Source organism: Symphalangus syndactylus, chromosome 16 (assembly GCF_028878055.3).
Source record: "Symphalangus syndactylus isolate Jambi chromosome 16, NHGRI_mSymSyn1-v2.1_pri, whole genome shotgun sequence".
NCBI lineage: Eukaryota > Metazoa > Chordata > Mammalia > Primates > Hylobatidae > Symphalangus > Symphalangus syndactylus.
In genome coordinates, this window is record NC_072438.2 from 94,773,317 (window position 1) to 94,787,908 (window position 14,592).

The window sequence follows — 14,592 nt, forward strand, 5'->3', positions numbered from 1 at the left end:
AAGGCTAAAATAATTCAAGTTCATAGAAATATGTCAGCCAAAATTACACTAGAAACTAGAGGAATACAGGCCTGGGAGGGAGAATGAAGCATTGTAAATCTCTGCTGTGGCCGGGCGTGGTGGCTCACGCTTGTAAACCCAGCACTTTGGGAGGCCGAGGCGGGTGGATCACGAGGTCAGGAGATCGAGACCACGGTGAAACCCCGTCTCTACTAAAAAATACAAAAAAAATTAGCCGGGCGTGGTGGCGGGCGCCTGTAGTCCCAGCTACTCGGAGAGGCTGAGGCAGGAGAATGGCGTGAACCCAGGAGGCGGAGCTTGCAGTGAGCCGAGATTGCGCCACTGCACTCCAGCCTGGGAGACAGAGCGAGACTCCGTCACAAAAAAAAAAAAAAAAGTCTCTGCTGTTTATCCTGGCTTGGTGTTTGAAGTTTCAAGATGACCAAGTATTACTTTTGTGAATGATGATATAAGTGAGCCTCATAATGAATAAGAAGGTGTATACAATAATACCTGAGCTCATCCAGAGCAGTCATGAGGTATGGAGTGTGCAAAAATTGCATTTAACCTGCATAGAATTTATAAAAGAGAGAGAGATTTATGAATGGAGACGCTAAAGGGTGTAAGAATAACTCAAGAGTCCAAGGATTGCTATGAATGATGAGGAGTACAAAGTATTGGAAGACATGGTTTTAGGACTACTGATAATAACTAATTATTACAAAATAAAAAAGCCACAGGTGGCAGCTCCAGCCATCTACTTGGGTTAAATGTGAGAAAGCAGCAACAGGTGTCCTGAGCCTTTCTCACTGCTGTGCAGTGGACTCTTGGCCATTTTGAAACTTCAAATATCAAGCAAGGATAAAGAGCAGAGATTTACAATGCTTTGTTCTTCCTCCCAGGCCCATATTTCTCTAATTAATTATATGTATGGATTAATACATATTATGAAGGTTGCTCAGAGAGAGAGAGAGAGCAAGAGAGAGAGAGCAAGAGAGAGAGAGCAAGCTAGTGCAGAACATATTTCTGTGTTTTGTCAGTTGGTGTTTGGAGAGCATGTGTTCTCCCTTACTCCATGCAGGGCACTGTAGTAGGTTCTAACACTCTAAAGAAAAATAATGAAATAATAGCCATTGCCACCTGTATTAGTCCATTTTCACAGTGCTGATAAACACATACCCGAGACTGGGCAATTCACAAAAGAAAGAGGTTTAATGGACTTACAGTTCCACGTGGCTGGGGAAGCCTCACAATCATTGTAGAAAGCAAGGAGAAGCAAATCACATCTTACATGGATGGCAGCAAGTGGAGGGAAACTCCTGTTTTTAAAACCATCAGATCTCATGAGACTTATTCACTATCATGAGAACAGCACGGGAAAGACCCACCCCCATGATTCAGTGATCTCCCAGCTAGACACTCCCACAACACATGGGAATTATGGGAGATACAAGATGAGATTTGGGTAGGGCCACAGAGCCAAACCATATCACCGCCAAAGATTTCAGAGTCTAGTTTCAGGATGGCAGAAATGGGCCCTAAACAGGCTGGCTAGGAAGATGATGACCCTAGGAAATGAATCTCTGAGTCACTTCATCCGGGATCAAACTCTCTGGTGGCTGCTGAAATGGCTGATGCATTCCAGTGATCCCTGGATTGGCAGAGTCACAGGAAGAGTCTGTGCTAAGACTTCTGCAAGGCACTTACACACATTGGCCTCATGCTGGGAGTGTGTTTTGTTTCTTTCATCATTGGCATCATGCCTCATGCGGGGAGTGTGTTTTCTTTCTTTCAAATGCACTTTTCTTCCTCCCGTCATTGGTTCCTGCCCCGGAGGAACAGAAACACACTAGAATGGCAGAGTCCACACTACTAAGTAAACCTTGTCCAAGGGATGGTCATTTTCTTCAGGTCAGAGGTCATAGGTGCAGGCTGCTGAGCCTCAAATTCTGTCAGATGGCTCTGAACTCATTCTACAGTCAATGATAAAATATTCCTGTTTTTATTCTATGCTACTGGTTTAGAAAATAAAGTCTTAAATTCCTGGAGAATCTGTCTCACGAGGAGCCAGAAAGGTATAGAAAATAGGATCACACACACAAAAATATATGATAACAAAGAAAATTCCATCTGGAGGCCAAACACGATTTGCTAACCTCCTGTCACCTTGAATCTGCTCAATCACCAGGCGCCGGAGTCCACAGCACAGCAGTGAGAAAGCCTCAGGATATCTGTTGCTGCTTTCTCACGTTTAACCCATGATGGCTGGAGCTGCCACCTGTGGCCTTTTTATTTTTGCATTTCAGCTCTAATAATTCTACTGGCTGCTGATTGATGTTTATCTGGAGGAGAAGCTCCTAGCCTTTTTGCTTTTTCCATATTTATAATGAGGATCGTGCTTGCAGTTAAACTGCCCAACCTTAAAACTCTCAAGCTCTGGATAGCAGTTCTTTCCTGGAATATGGTTATAACGTGACATGCATTGATATGTGCTGATTCTTTTGCCTAGAGGATCAGTTGGTTTACTTTTAACATTTAATTTTATATTTTTACTTTAATGTACGTTCTAAAACATAGTTAAACTTAGTAGAGGCTTGAATTTCTGTCTTAATGTATTCTTTTCATTTTACCTAAAATCTTGTTGACATTTTATTCCTTTTCATGCTTTCCAGGTTATTTGCCTATTTTAAAATAACTTTTCCTTTGTTTCTATTTGGATTAAAACCTTTTTAGTAGCTATTACTAGAACATTAGCTACAATGGACTACAGCTGTGATTATTTAGTAACTGTAATGAATGTAATGCAGCAAACTCAGTTGACTTTCTTCTTCTTCTTCTTCTTCTTCTTTTTTGTTTTTGAGATGGAGTCTCACTCTGTCACCCGGGCTGTAGTGCAGTGTTGTGATCTCGGCTCACTGCAACCTCCGCCTCCTGGGCTCAAGCGATTCTCCTGCCTCAGCCTTCTGAGTAGCTGAGATTACAGGTGCTCACCACCACATCTGGCTAATTTTTGTATTTCTAGTAGAGATAGGGTTTTGCCATTTTGGCTAGGCTGGTCTTGAACTCCTGACCTCAGGTGATCCGCCTGCCTCGGCCTCCCAAAGTGCTGGGATTATAGGTCTGAGCCACCACACCCGGCCCCAACTGTTAACTTTCTGTAAAAATCAACCAACCCTTGTGCCCATCCCTTCCTTAGAATCAATGATTCAGAATACAACACATTAGGAAAACTATGTAATATAATAAATTAGAAATAATTAACAGGCAATTTAAAATAGATTACCAAAGATGCCATATTAAGATGTGTAATACAACTTTGATTTATGCCATGAGCATAGAAAATCTTGAACAAACAAACTCCATGGCATTTCTTGGCTCCTCTTCTCTGCTACATACATCAGAAGAGCTGTGGGAACTCACTGCATGGCTTCCACACCTCCTGTCTCCTCTTCACCCAACCTCAGTCACTTTAGCATGATTGTGCCACTTAAACGTATTGTCCAGGCCACTGGTGACCACCATTTGTTCAAGACCAGTGGTCACTCCTTTACCTTCTTCTCACTATGACTCTTCAGCATGTGACTATGTTGGCCACTATTCCACTTATACCTTCTTCTCTTAGCTTCTATTGAACCATTCTCTCTGGCTTTTCCCCTATTATAGTGAATTCTTATAATTTTTTGTTGCCTTGGCATCAATTTTAAATTAGATTGGTCTTACTCGTGCAAAGCCTAATCATGTTTGACACAGTTTCCATCCCCCCCACCTCCTTTCTCAAGGTGGTCAATCAAGATATCTGCCTTGTACACTGCCTCCTGGTAACCACCTCCCTGTGGGACAGCTGGATACACTCTACTAATCCCCACACCCTGTATAGACTGCACAGGTATCCCACCCACACTGACCTTCTCTCAGTCACAGCATGACGCCACAGGACATGTGCCTGCTTGTTCTAAACCCACCAATTAGAAACCTGATTGCATAATGTCCTGAACCCCAATAAAGGCTTTGGTCCACAGCTCCCTCTCTCTCTCGTTCTGCACCTGCTGGTTGAGCCTGTGTGTCCTGGATGGCTCCCTGCTTTTTGCTGGCCCTGCAAATGGTGCTGCGCCCTCTCTTCTCCAGATCTGTAAACAATAAACTGCTTCTGTCGTTTCATGGGTTCTGATGAGTTGCCTCTTCTACCCCATCCTAACTTCTGTCCTGGTCAGGGCTCTCCGGGAGAGTGGCTGCCTTGGTAGGAATAAACTGGACACAGGTCAGACGAGAGCCACAAGGGCATGTGCCAGGATAAACAAGCTTCCCGTGAGAGGGACACCTGGCCACAGGCTAGACACTTAGGTATCAGGCCGTCTGTGAGGTCAAAGAAGGATCCCATGAAAGGCACATGGGAAACACCCACAACCACATCCCCAGGATCCCCGTCAGGGCAGGGCTAGAGTTTACAGCCACTATCATGAGAGTGAACTCAAGACTAGATTAGGAAAAAATAAATCATCTATATAACTGGTTGATTTTTCTCAGTGACTTGGGCTTCTTCATCTTCCTCTATTCCTGCTCAAATGTTCGTGTGCTTTGAGGTTTGGTTCTGGACCCTTTTTATCTTTTCTAATCCCACTCTCTCCTTGGGGTATCTCATCTGGTCCTATAGCTTGAAATAGCAACTATATGCTGATGACTTTCAAGTTCACATCTTTAACTCCAGATCTTATTTACAGCTGCTGGCTTGGCATCTTGAAATTAGCTGTTCAAAACTCAACTCTGGATTTCTACTCTACCTTACCTCCCAATAAATAATGTGACCAAAGATGTTGAAATGTTAGATGCCACACCAACCATCATCCAGTTGCTCAAGCTCAAAACCCAGAAAGCTCTCTTTATTATTTTATTTTTATTTCACTCAGCATCTAATCCAAAAGTAACCCATACTAAATCAATTTTAAAATATGTCCTAAATCTGTCCACTCTCACCCAAGCTATTCCTGTATCCAGCCTGTACTGCTGCCATAGTATGCCACGGCTTCTAAGGAGTCACCTACTAACACTCATCCCTTCTCCAACCCATCCTCTACCAGGAGCCAGAAGGATCCTCTAAGAATGTTAATCAGTTTACGTTGCTATCTTAACTCAAAACCCTTCAGTGACTTCCCACTCAATATAACATCCCAAGTCTTTGACCCACCTTGCAAAGCCCAGCATGCAGTCTGGCTCCTGCCTCTCTCTCCCCAGCTGTCCCACTGACCCCTGTGTTTCTCAAACAGGCCACCTGGCTCCTGACTCAATACCTTGGTAGTTCCCACTTCTTTTGCTGGGAACATTTTTCTTCAGGCCCTCCTAGGTCTGAGACCTTCAGCAACTCATATTTCAACGTAGATATCACATCCCCAGAGAAGCCTCCCTGCCTGCCCCCTCCAACAGGCCTCTTGGTCTTCTCCAGCCACCATGCTTCGTCACATTATCTTGTTATATCTTCTCATGAAATTATGGGTTTGATAAGCAGTCTGCCCCCTGCTATTAGAATTTAAGCACAAAGAGAACAGGGACCTCTAGTCTTGGCTACCTCTGCATTCCCCAACCTGGGAAAATCGCCAGCACCTAACAAGCCAAAGAAAACTGTAAATTTGATAAATAGGAGAAGAGGGCTTTTCTGTACCTTGCATAATCCTGTATTTAACAGAAGAATATGTGTAAAACTACTATGCAATTTGAAAAGGGTATGAATGGGTTTATGTGAGTATCCTTATCCCACAGACCTCTTGCACTGCATTCTGAGTGCATCATATAGTCCACATTTATGACAACGTTAGTCTTTGGGAGGAATTTTCACACCTGTTAACACACATATATTAAATGGCCCATCATATGTAAATACATTAAAGGGCTCTTCTACAGAAGTTCTAGGATAAAATTTCCTAAAATCTTGACAGCACTCAGATAACCCTAAAAGTAAAATCCCCAAAAATAATACCATTTGAAGACACGTATGCAATTAACAAAACCCTAAAGTTCATGAGTCCTAACCTTCAATTTGGTACAGATATAAATGGATACCTCAGTTCAGTAAACACATCACTAGGGCCATAGGAGGTATTTGTATCTGCAACTGCGCTCATGGTAATATACTATTAAATATGCATGATCAGTAACTTCAACATTTTGAAGTCAGCCCGATGAAAGTAAGTTCAAAATGCCTTTCCCCCCCATTAAAGGGCATAGTGGCCTATCTGTGATTACATTTGCAGGAAGAAAAATACGATGGCAATCACAGAAGACTTGAGTTTTGTTTCTATATGTGACAAATATCACAAGAATGTTTAATGAAACAAAAGGGCGGATGTTAGAATTGCTTTTTATTGGCTTTATTTTAGTGGTATCAAATGATGTCAAATTTTCTTGAATCTTTTCACTAGATTATCCTTTGCCTATTAAACATTCTTGCCAGCATCAAAGTACCATATCACAGAGTATTAAAAATAGGCAGTCCCCAGGAAATACTGAAAATTCTAGGGCACTCAGAAACATCAAAATCAGGTCCTCTCCTTAGTACGTGACTGCTGGGTTTGAGGGCTTCTTGAGCATTGTCAACAAAAATCTGCTTGTGATAATCTGAAGTAATGTTTCCAGGTGTTTCTTCAACAAGATAGGTGAGTTGCTTCTTCACTGTGGACAGGAGCAGGAGGTCTTGCTCAAGTTTCTTATACAGAGGAAACTTCTAGAAGGTTTAATTTTAGCATTTGGCTTTTCTACTGCCATGACGTAAATAGATACCTGCATATATTTAATCATTAAAAGAATCTCTGCTTGATTAATTACTATAATTCTTTTTTTTTCCTCTAAAGCAAAATGTCTATTTTTTTTTTTTTTTTTTGAGATGGAGTCTCGCTCTGTTGCCCAGGCTAGAGTGCAGTGGTGTGATCTTGGCTCACTGCAATCTCTGCCTCCCGGGTTCAAGCAATTCTCCTGCCTCAGCCTCCCGAGTAGAGTGGCTGGGATTCCAGGTGCCCACCACCATGCCCAGCTAATTTTTGTATTTTTAGTAGAGACAGGGTTTTACCATGTTGGCCAGGCTGGTCTCAAACTCCTGACCTCAGGTGATCCGCCCGCCTCGGCCTCCCAAAGTGCTGGGATTACAGGCATGAGCCACCGCGCCTAGCCAAAATGTCCATTTTTTTTTTTTTAAAGAATGAACAAATAGTTGCTAATGTGGCTTTTGTAAACCCCTGTAACGGCCTACATTTATGTTATTTGTTAGGCATGAAGACTGGACAGTGATGCCTGAGAGTTCCTTCATCCTCCCCCTGGATCTTGGATCTGTAACTGCTGACTCCTCCTTAAAGGAGGTTGATTGCACAGTCATAGCACAATCTTCATTGCAATCTTCGCAAATATGTGGTGATCTCAACCATTCTAACTAAAGGACTTCTCAGAAAATACTGCAGACTTGATTTTAGGATTATTGACAATTTTCTGGAGTTAATTTTCGTTTCTCATTTAAAAGCATCCATAAACATCATGGCAAAATTGTAGCATCCTGAAATATGTTGTCCTGGAATTTCTCAATGAGGCATCACATCTGAGCTTCATGAGAATTTAAGTAACCAATATAACACAGTGTGGTGCAAACTGTGAAAATATTTCTTAAAGTTTATTCTGATGGATTGGAGTAGCAAACACTGTGATCAGAACCTTTTATGACATCTCAGCTCTTCATTTTTTTTTTCAGTTTTCAAGTAAAGCATATGTGTCATCTTCCGCATCATTTAATCTTTCACTAATGAGAGTTGAGAAAAAAGCAATAACCAACACTGGCTTAAGCTATGCCCTCTGCACTGGGGAAGAGATGCCAAACAGAAAAGTATATACTAATCATTTAACAAAATGAAAACAATGTGATGACCAAGATGAATGGAAGTTATGGCCTCTTTATCAAGGAAGAGATACCAAAGAAAAAAAATGACACAACTAATGATTTAATAAAAGACGAAAAGTGGAGATCTCAAAAACATAAGCGGGGGGTGTGGGAGAGTTTAATTAATGGTCTGAGATGCCAGAACCCAGGCAAGGGCTTTGTATCTGAGCCAAACTATACCTGCCGCACAATGTGTGTTTCTCCTGTTAGGCTCTCCCTGTTGGGTGCATCCCCCAGCCTCGCACCTCAAAGCTTAGGCATAACATTTATATTAAAATGTGCTGCTTTCATTCTTCAGCAACTGCACTGAGAAAGTCTCACTGGCTTGAATTCGTCTCACACTATTAATGTCCAGCTTGGCTTTATGAAAAGGTACATAACTGTTGAGATGCCTCACCTCAAGTCCACGTAACAACTCAGGTGAAGACAATTGGGTAAAACAATTAGTCTTGTCATTGATGAGTCCTCATAAGGTCCATTTCATTGGCAAATGGTAAACTGAACATGCAGAGATGGGGTTGGTAAAAGACTGTTGTGAATAACTCACCACCACATGTCCAAGCAGACAAAGCTGCAGACTCCTCTGTTCAATCTTCTTGCCTCCAGGAAGAAGAAAGCTGACCCTAGAGGGATCTTTGGGGATGGCATGGCTGGCATCAAACCCTCCCCATGCCTCAGCATGGTCATGGAGGGAGTAGGATGGCAGCTGATTTCTGTTGCTTCATGTTCATGCATGAGAATTCAATGGAAGAACAGCTACTGACTGCCTGCTTAGCAGGATACCATTTTGGATGCTTAAAGTTGCTCAAAGTTGTTCCTACTCTTTGTAGGACTTTCATCAAAGAGTCCTTCATGTCCTGGAAAATCTCCAGTTAACATTCCCAGAGATAAGACCAGAAAACCCATGCAAAACCAACATGAAAGACAGAAGGGCCCTGGAAGTTACACTTACTCACTGAGTGATCTGGGCCAAGTAATGTGAACAGTTTCTTTATTCAGTTTAAATGGGAAAAAGGACTTAGGTCCTAGAGTTGCCGTAGGAATAAAGAAGACGGAGAGTGGTAGGCTGACTAACGGTCCCACAAAAGTATCTCCATCTTAATCCTTGGAATCTGGGACTATGTTAGGTTATATGGCAAACCAGGAATTTTGTGGATGTGATTAAATTAAAGATCTTGAGATGGTGAGGTTATCTTGGATTAGCCTGGTTAGTCCAGTGTAATTACAGAAGCCATAAGAGTAAAGCAGGAGGGTTGGAGTCAGAGAAAAGGAAGAAGATGCAACAGCAGAATCAAAAGTCAGAGACAGGCCGGGCTCAGTGGCTCATGCCTGTAATCCCAACATTTTGGGAGGCCAAGGTGGGTGGATTGCTTGAGCTCAGGAGTGCAAGACCAGCCTGGGCAACATTGCAAAACAAAACAAAATACAATAAATAACAAAAGTTAGCCAGGTGTGGTGGTGGACACCTGTAGTCCCTCCTACTTGGGAGACTGAGGTGGGAGGATCTCTTGAGCCCCAGGTGGCAGAGGTTGCAGTGAGCTGAGATCATGACACTGCACTCCAGCCTGGGTGATAGAGCCAGACTGTGTTTCAAAAAAAAAAGACAAAGAAGGAGAGAGAGAGAGAGAGAAAGCAATTGAAAGATTCTATCCTGATGACTTTACATATGGAAAGGGGCTAGGATCTAGGAGCCAAAGAATGCAAGCAGCCTTCAGAAGCTTGAAAAGGCCAGGAAATGAATTCTCCCTTCAAAATCTCCAGAAAAAAACAGCCTTGCTAATATCTTGACTTTAGCTCAGTGAGACTGATTTTGGACTTGTAACCTCTGAAACTGTAAGATAAAAAATCTGTTCTGTTTTAAGCCATCAAATTTGTGGAAATTTGTTACAGCAGCAATAGGAGTCTGACACAACAGTACACATAAAGTACTACATAAACTACCCGGGACATTATAAAAACTTAAAGAAATAGTACTTGCTTCTGTTTGCTTTTCCAAATTTTAGCAGCCCAAATCTAGAAAAACTTCAAAAACTCTTCACCTTGCGAAACAAATGAGCCATAAAATGCATTCAATAAAGTCATTATAATACCTGCTATCACATTAGGATTAAAAACAGGTAAATTTGTCATCATCTACCCAGCCATGACCACCCAACGATCACTTTCTTGTTCCACCAAATTCTGCAGAGAGGAAAACAATTTTGCATCCAAGGACAGCCAGAAAGACTACTGGTTCACAACCCCCACAGAGAGTTGCAGAATCCAGTTATGGCATGGGGTCTCTGAGCCTCGCTTGACTAGTATTTTTTACTAAAAGAAATGTTCCATCATATTTGATCCACAGGATGGTTCAGATTAAGTAAATCACATAAAAATTTGTTAAATTATTTTAAAACAAAGACAATATATAAATTAAAGAGGGTTTATCCTCCCTCTATGAAATAGCAAACCTGGCTTTTACTCCTATGGAAACAGCATTTATTTCAACTGCCTAGGCAGTTAGCAAACAGTGTTCTTGTTTTGCTGTGAATCCAGCTCTCATTAATTCCTGAGAGCCTATTACATACCCTAGAGAGCAACACTCGCTGAAATATGTTTTCTCAGGTCTGATAAGAGCCATCTGCCACAATACACGGTGCTCAGGAAACAGCCGCGGATTTTACTGTGGGATATGAAACTTAAGACAAAAGTCAAAACTCGAGACAGGTGAATACCTTCAGTTTCTAAAGGTGGCCTCAATTCCAATGCAATGCATTCTTTTCCTTATCTTGTAAAAAGTCATGATTTTTATTGTTCATAATAAGAACACTTTTAGAGCAAGAACACAACTCTGAGAAAATCTCTAGCAACATTTTTCATTCCTTCTTCCCTCAAAATCTTATAGTACAAATAGCCACTTTATTCAAGCATGGGCTTTAGTCTTTAGAAATTCATCTCACTTGCATCTGAAAAATATCACAAAATTTGAAGAAAAGAAAGCGTGGAGTTTTGCAATTTTGAAAAGACTTCAGAATCGTTAGACAGGTCCCAATAGTTTCAATAGCCCCCCACCTCCCCCCGACCCTATCCTGGGTGAAGAGGGATGGCTTCCTGGGCTAACCCACCACTGCATCCTTTCCAAGGAGGAAGGACAGCAGAGAGTGGGGCTGTGAAACGAGGCCAAGGAACTCCCAAGGTGGCCGCCTCTCAATCTCTGGGAGCACCAGCTCTCTCTGACGCAGCTGCTAACGTGTACATTAAATTGGATGCTATTTATTTATCTAAACAATGACTGAAACTGTTTTCTGGCTGGTCAACACATATCCTTCCTGAATGAAGAACTTTGAAGGACATTACTGTTTGCCACAGTGACTGTGGATGAAGTGAAAGGTGGTTTGTGGTTCAGGGCGAGCAGGAAGTGACACATGGAACCCAAACCTGAATTTGATCAGTGGCCCTACTGGGCCTCAGTATCTCAGGGGCCTCTCCCTTCTATGAAGGTCACACAGATTGCCACTGGCCAGTTTTTACTAGTTTCCTTAAATCTATCAGATTATATCTTACTGATGGTTTTTTTTTTTTTTTTTTTTTTTTTTTTTAACCAAAATAATCTCTTCTTCCCATTTAATTACATGCTGGTCTGAGAAAAGTACAAACACATCTCATCGTAGACACATATTCTCTGAAGCCCTGACAAGAAAGGTACTGCATTCTAGGAGTAGACTCTGGAAATGGACTTCCAACGCTTGTGACGAAATGCTCTTGTGATGTAAAGTTGTATTCTATTAAACATATTTAATATCAGTTCTTATTTCTTTAAAGTGTCCCTTCTCACTTTCTTTATTTTTAAAAGAATCGCTGGCTTCTTTTCTGAAACTAGTAGATGCATGTCTTTCTAATGTCTCCCATGATGGTCCAGTTCTTGAGCTCCACAAGGTCAGTGTGGCTCCTCTAACCCTCAGCTCACTGTGGCAAGGGATGCCATGTGCTTTTGGCTGCTCAGGTCTCTTCAGAGAAATATGGTGTGCAGGTGAGGTCAGTGACCTGAAACCGCTTTTATCAAAGCTATTCCTAAAAATATTAGGTTATGTAATCCATCTACTTGGAATTTCTGTTCTCTGTAGCTTTAGTGCTATTTTGAAGGAGATTACAGAGCTGATGAAAAAAAAAGTTAAACATGTCTGTCAGGCCCAACTTGCTCCAGTCTGTACTGCTTGAGAAAGGAAACCATCTCTCCCAAAACATTTGAACCCTGTAGCGTGCACTACAGCAGGACCACCCATGAATGCTAAGTGCTACTTGTCGAAACTGTGGAATTTTCTAGAACCCAGATGTAAAACGTTACTGAAAATAGGTATATAAGAATAAACTGGATAATAGTCCCAAGTTAACAACTATCTATGTCTCTTAATTTTGAATTCAGAATTTGACACACACCTAGAACAAACAAACAAACAAAAACATCGGTTCCTGAATACCTTTGCTATACAGGTGGTAAGACAAAATGTATTTTTTAAAAACAAACCATAATATTTGCTAATCATACCAATGCAAAGGCAGTGTTTACACTTATATCCCAGTGCCTAGAGCCGTGCCTGCCACAGCCTTGATGTTCACTAAGTATTTGTTGTATGAATGAACTAATATCCTGGATCCCTGTTTTCAAAAAACAATGTGATTACCATTCAGCAGTCCACACACAGACAAAGGACTAGTGCCAAAATTTAAAGGATATATTTGTTGTTCCCACCACAATACACTTTCATGAAATTTTATAGAGTGAACTAACTCAATACAACTTCACAAACAATAATTAAGATCTATGGTATGCCAAACACTGCTAAGAGCTTAGGTAATGTGACGAAGGCCCACAGGGAGGGGGAGCACAGTGTTTATAGCCAGCCATGCTAATTATTAGCTTTACAGACTGGGTTCCCAGTGAGAAGTACACAAACCCAGGAACACACAGCTGTTCACATGGATATCTGCCATCACCCGGAGTGAAGCACAGCAAATCCAGGGCCCCTCTATGGCTTCTTCTCCATGTACATCTGTTGTGCCTGCTTTCCACCATCCTTGGTGATATCTTGATCCCCACACATCTCCTATTGTCTCCATTGTTTGTTTTCTGTAATGCTTCCTTGCAGTCTATACACTTCCCTGATGTGCATTTGTGTCACCCACAACAATCAACCTAGGATGCCCCTGACAATGACACCTGGCTCCTCCCCAGACTCTTCAATCACCTCCCTGAGGAAGACTCCAACATTTCATCCTATGTGGACAACAGGTGCTGTAGGAAGTGCTGTGATGGCACAGCACGGTGAGGGGGCAAGGATGGGGAGGCTCGTACTTCTGCTGGTGCAAATGCTTGTCACAAACACTAACCAGAAGTGAGCATCTTCACGAACTGTTCTTATTTGACTTCCCCAGCCACTTGTTGATGATGGTTGGCATATCTGGCTGTGGGTGATCCTGGGTCCCTTGGTCCGAAGGCTGCATGGGGAAGATGCAATCTTTGCTCTTTTGATCATAACTCTCTATTACAGTTTAGATGTTTGTCCCCTCCAAATCTCATGTTGAAATTTGATCCCCAGTGTTGGAGGTGAGGCCTGGTGGGAGGTGTTTGTGTCTTGGGGGTGGATCCCTCATGGACACATAAATGCCCTCCCTGGGAAGGGAGTTTGAGGGAGTTTCTCATTCTGTTGTTCCCATGAGAGTTGGTTGTTCAAAAGAGCCTGGCACTGCCCCTCCTTCCCTGCCTCTCTCTTGCTTCCTCTCTCGCCAAGTGATCCCTGCACATTACCCATTATCCATGAGTGGAGGAAGTTAAAGGCACTCACCAGATGTAGACATGGCACAGGCTTCTTGTGCAGCCTGCAGAACCATGAGACAAATAAACCTCTTTTCTTGGTAAATTACCCAACCTCAGGTATTCCTTTATAGCAGCACTAAGCAGACTAAGACACTCCCCAGGTACAGAGCCCAGGGTTTCTTCTCTGGTTTTTCTGAAGCTCATGAATGAATGAACCAACTCAACATCAATAGTAACAGCATCATTTTAATAATGCCTAAAGTAATGTGGATGTAAGATGAAACAGGCATTACCTGTTGACGTTTTTCAAATTCCAACTTGATCCGGGACTTGATGCAATTACAGGTGTCCTGATATGTTTGCTGAAGAGCAAGTTCCATGAGGTGCTTATGGTAGGCTCCCGCCAGGTTCCCGCAGATGAAAATGATCACATTGGCCAGGATCTAGAGACAGAAAGAGCTGCTCAATAGGGTAACTGTTTCTCACTTGTGAATACAATCAAAACAAAGTGCACATTAGCAACAGTCTTCAGAGAGATAACTGCAGGAAGTTAATTTTACTTCTGTTTCCAAAGTAACATTTTTATTTGCTTAACAGAAAACATCAATCTCCAGAAGAGTTCTGCCCTTTTCTTGGATCCATGCCCTTTGGTAGATGACTTTGCAGTCCCTCCCTTGACTTTGGGCTTAGCCATGAGATCTGCTTTGCTTTGGCTAATGCAATGTGGACAGAAATAACCATGAGCCAGATCCAGCCCAGGATTAGGAGACTTTTTGTTTTTCAGGTCACTCTCTTGCACCTCATTAAGAAAAGAACACTTCCAGGTAGCCCACCAGTCCCAGGATGAGAGATACATGGAGCAGAACTGCTCTAGTCAACCTGCAGTCTA

At 42.2% G+C, this 14,592-nt stretch overlaps 1 protein-coding gene across 1 annotated transcript in view; it reads right to left on the reverse strand.

Moving 5' to 3' along the window:
• Positions 1 to 14,592, reverse strand: part of ADCY2 (adenylate cyclase 2) — a 436,796-nt gene that overhangs the window by 193,524 nt on the left and 228,680 nt on the right. Inside the window, exon 4 of the mRNA XM_055246496.2 lies at positions 13,997 to 14,146. Within this exon, the coding sequence (XP_055102471.1) occupies positions 13,997 to 14,146 (150 nt within the window). The remainder of the gene's footprint in view (positions 1 to 13,996; positions 14,147 to 14,592) is intronic.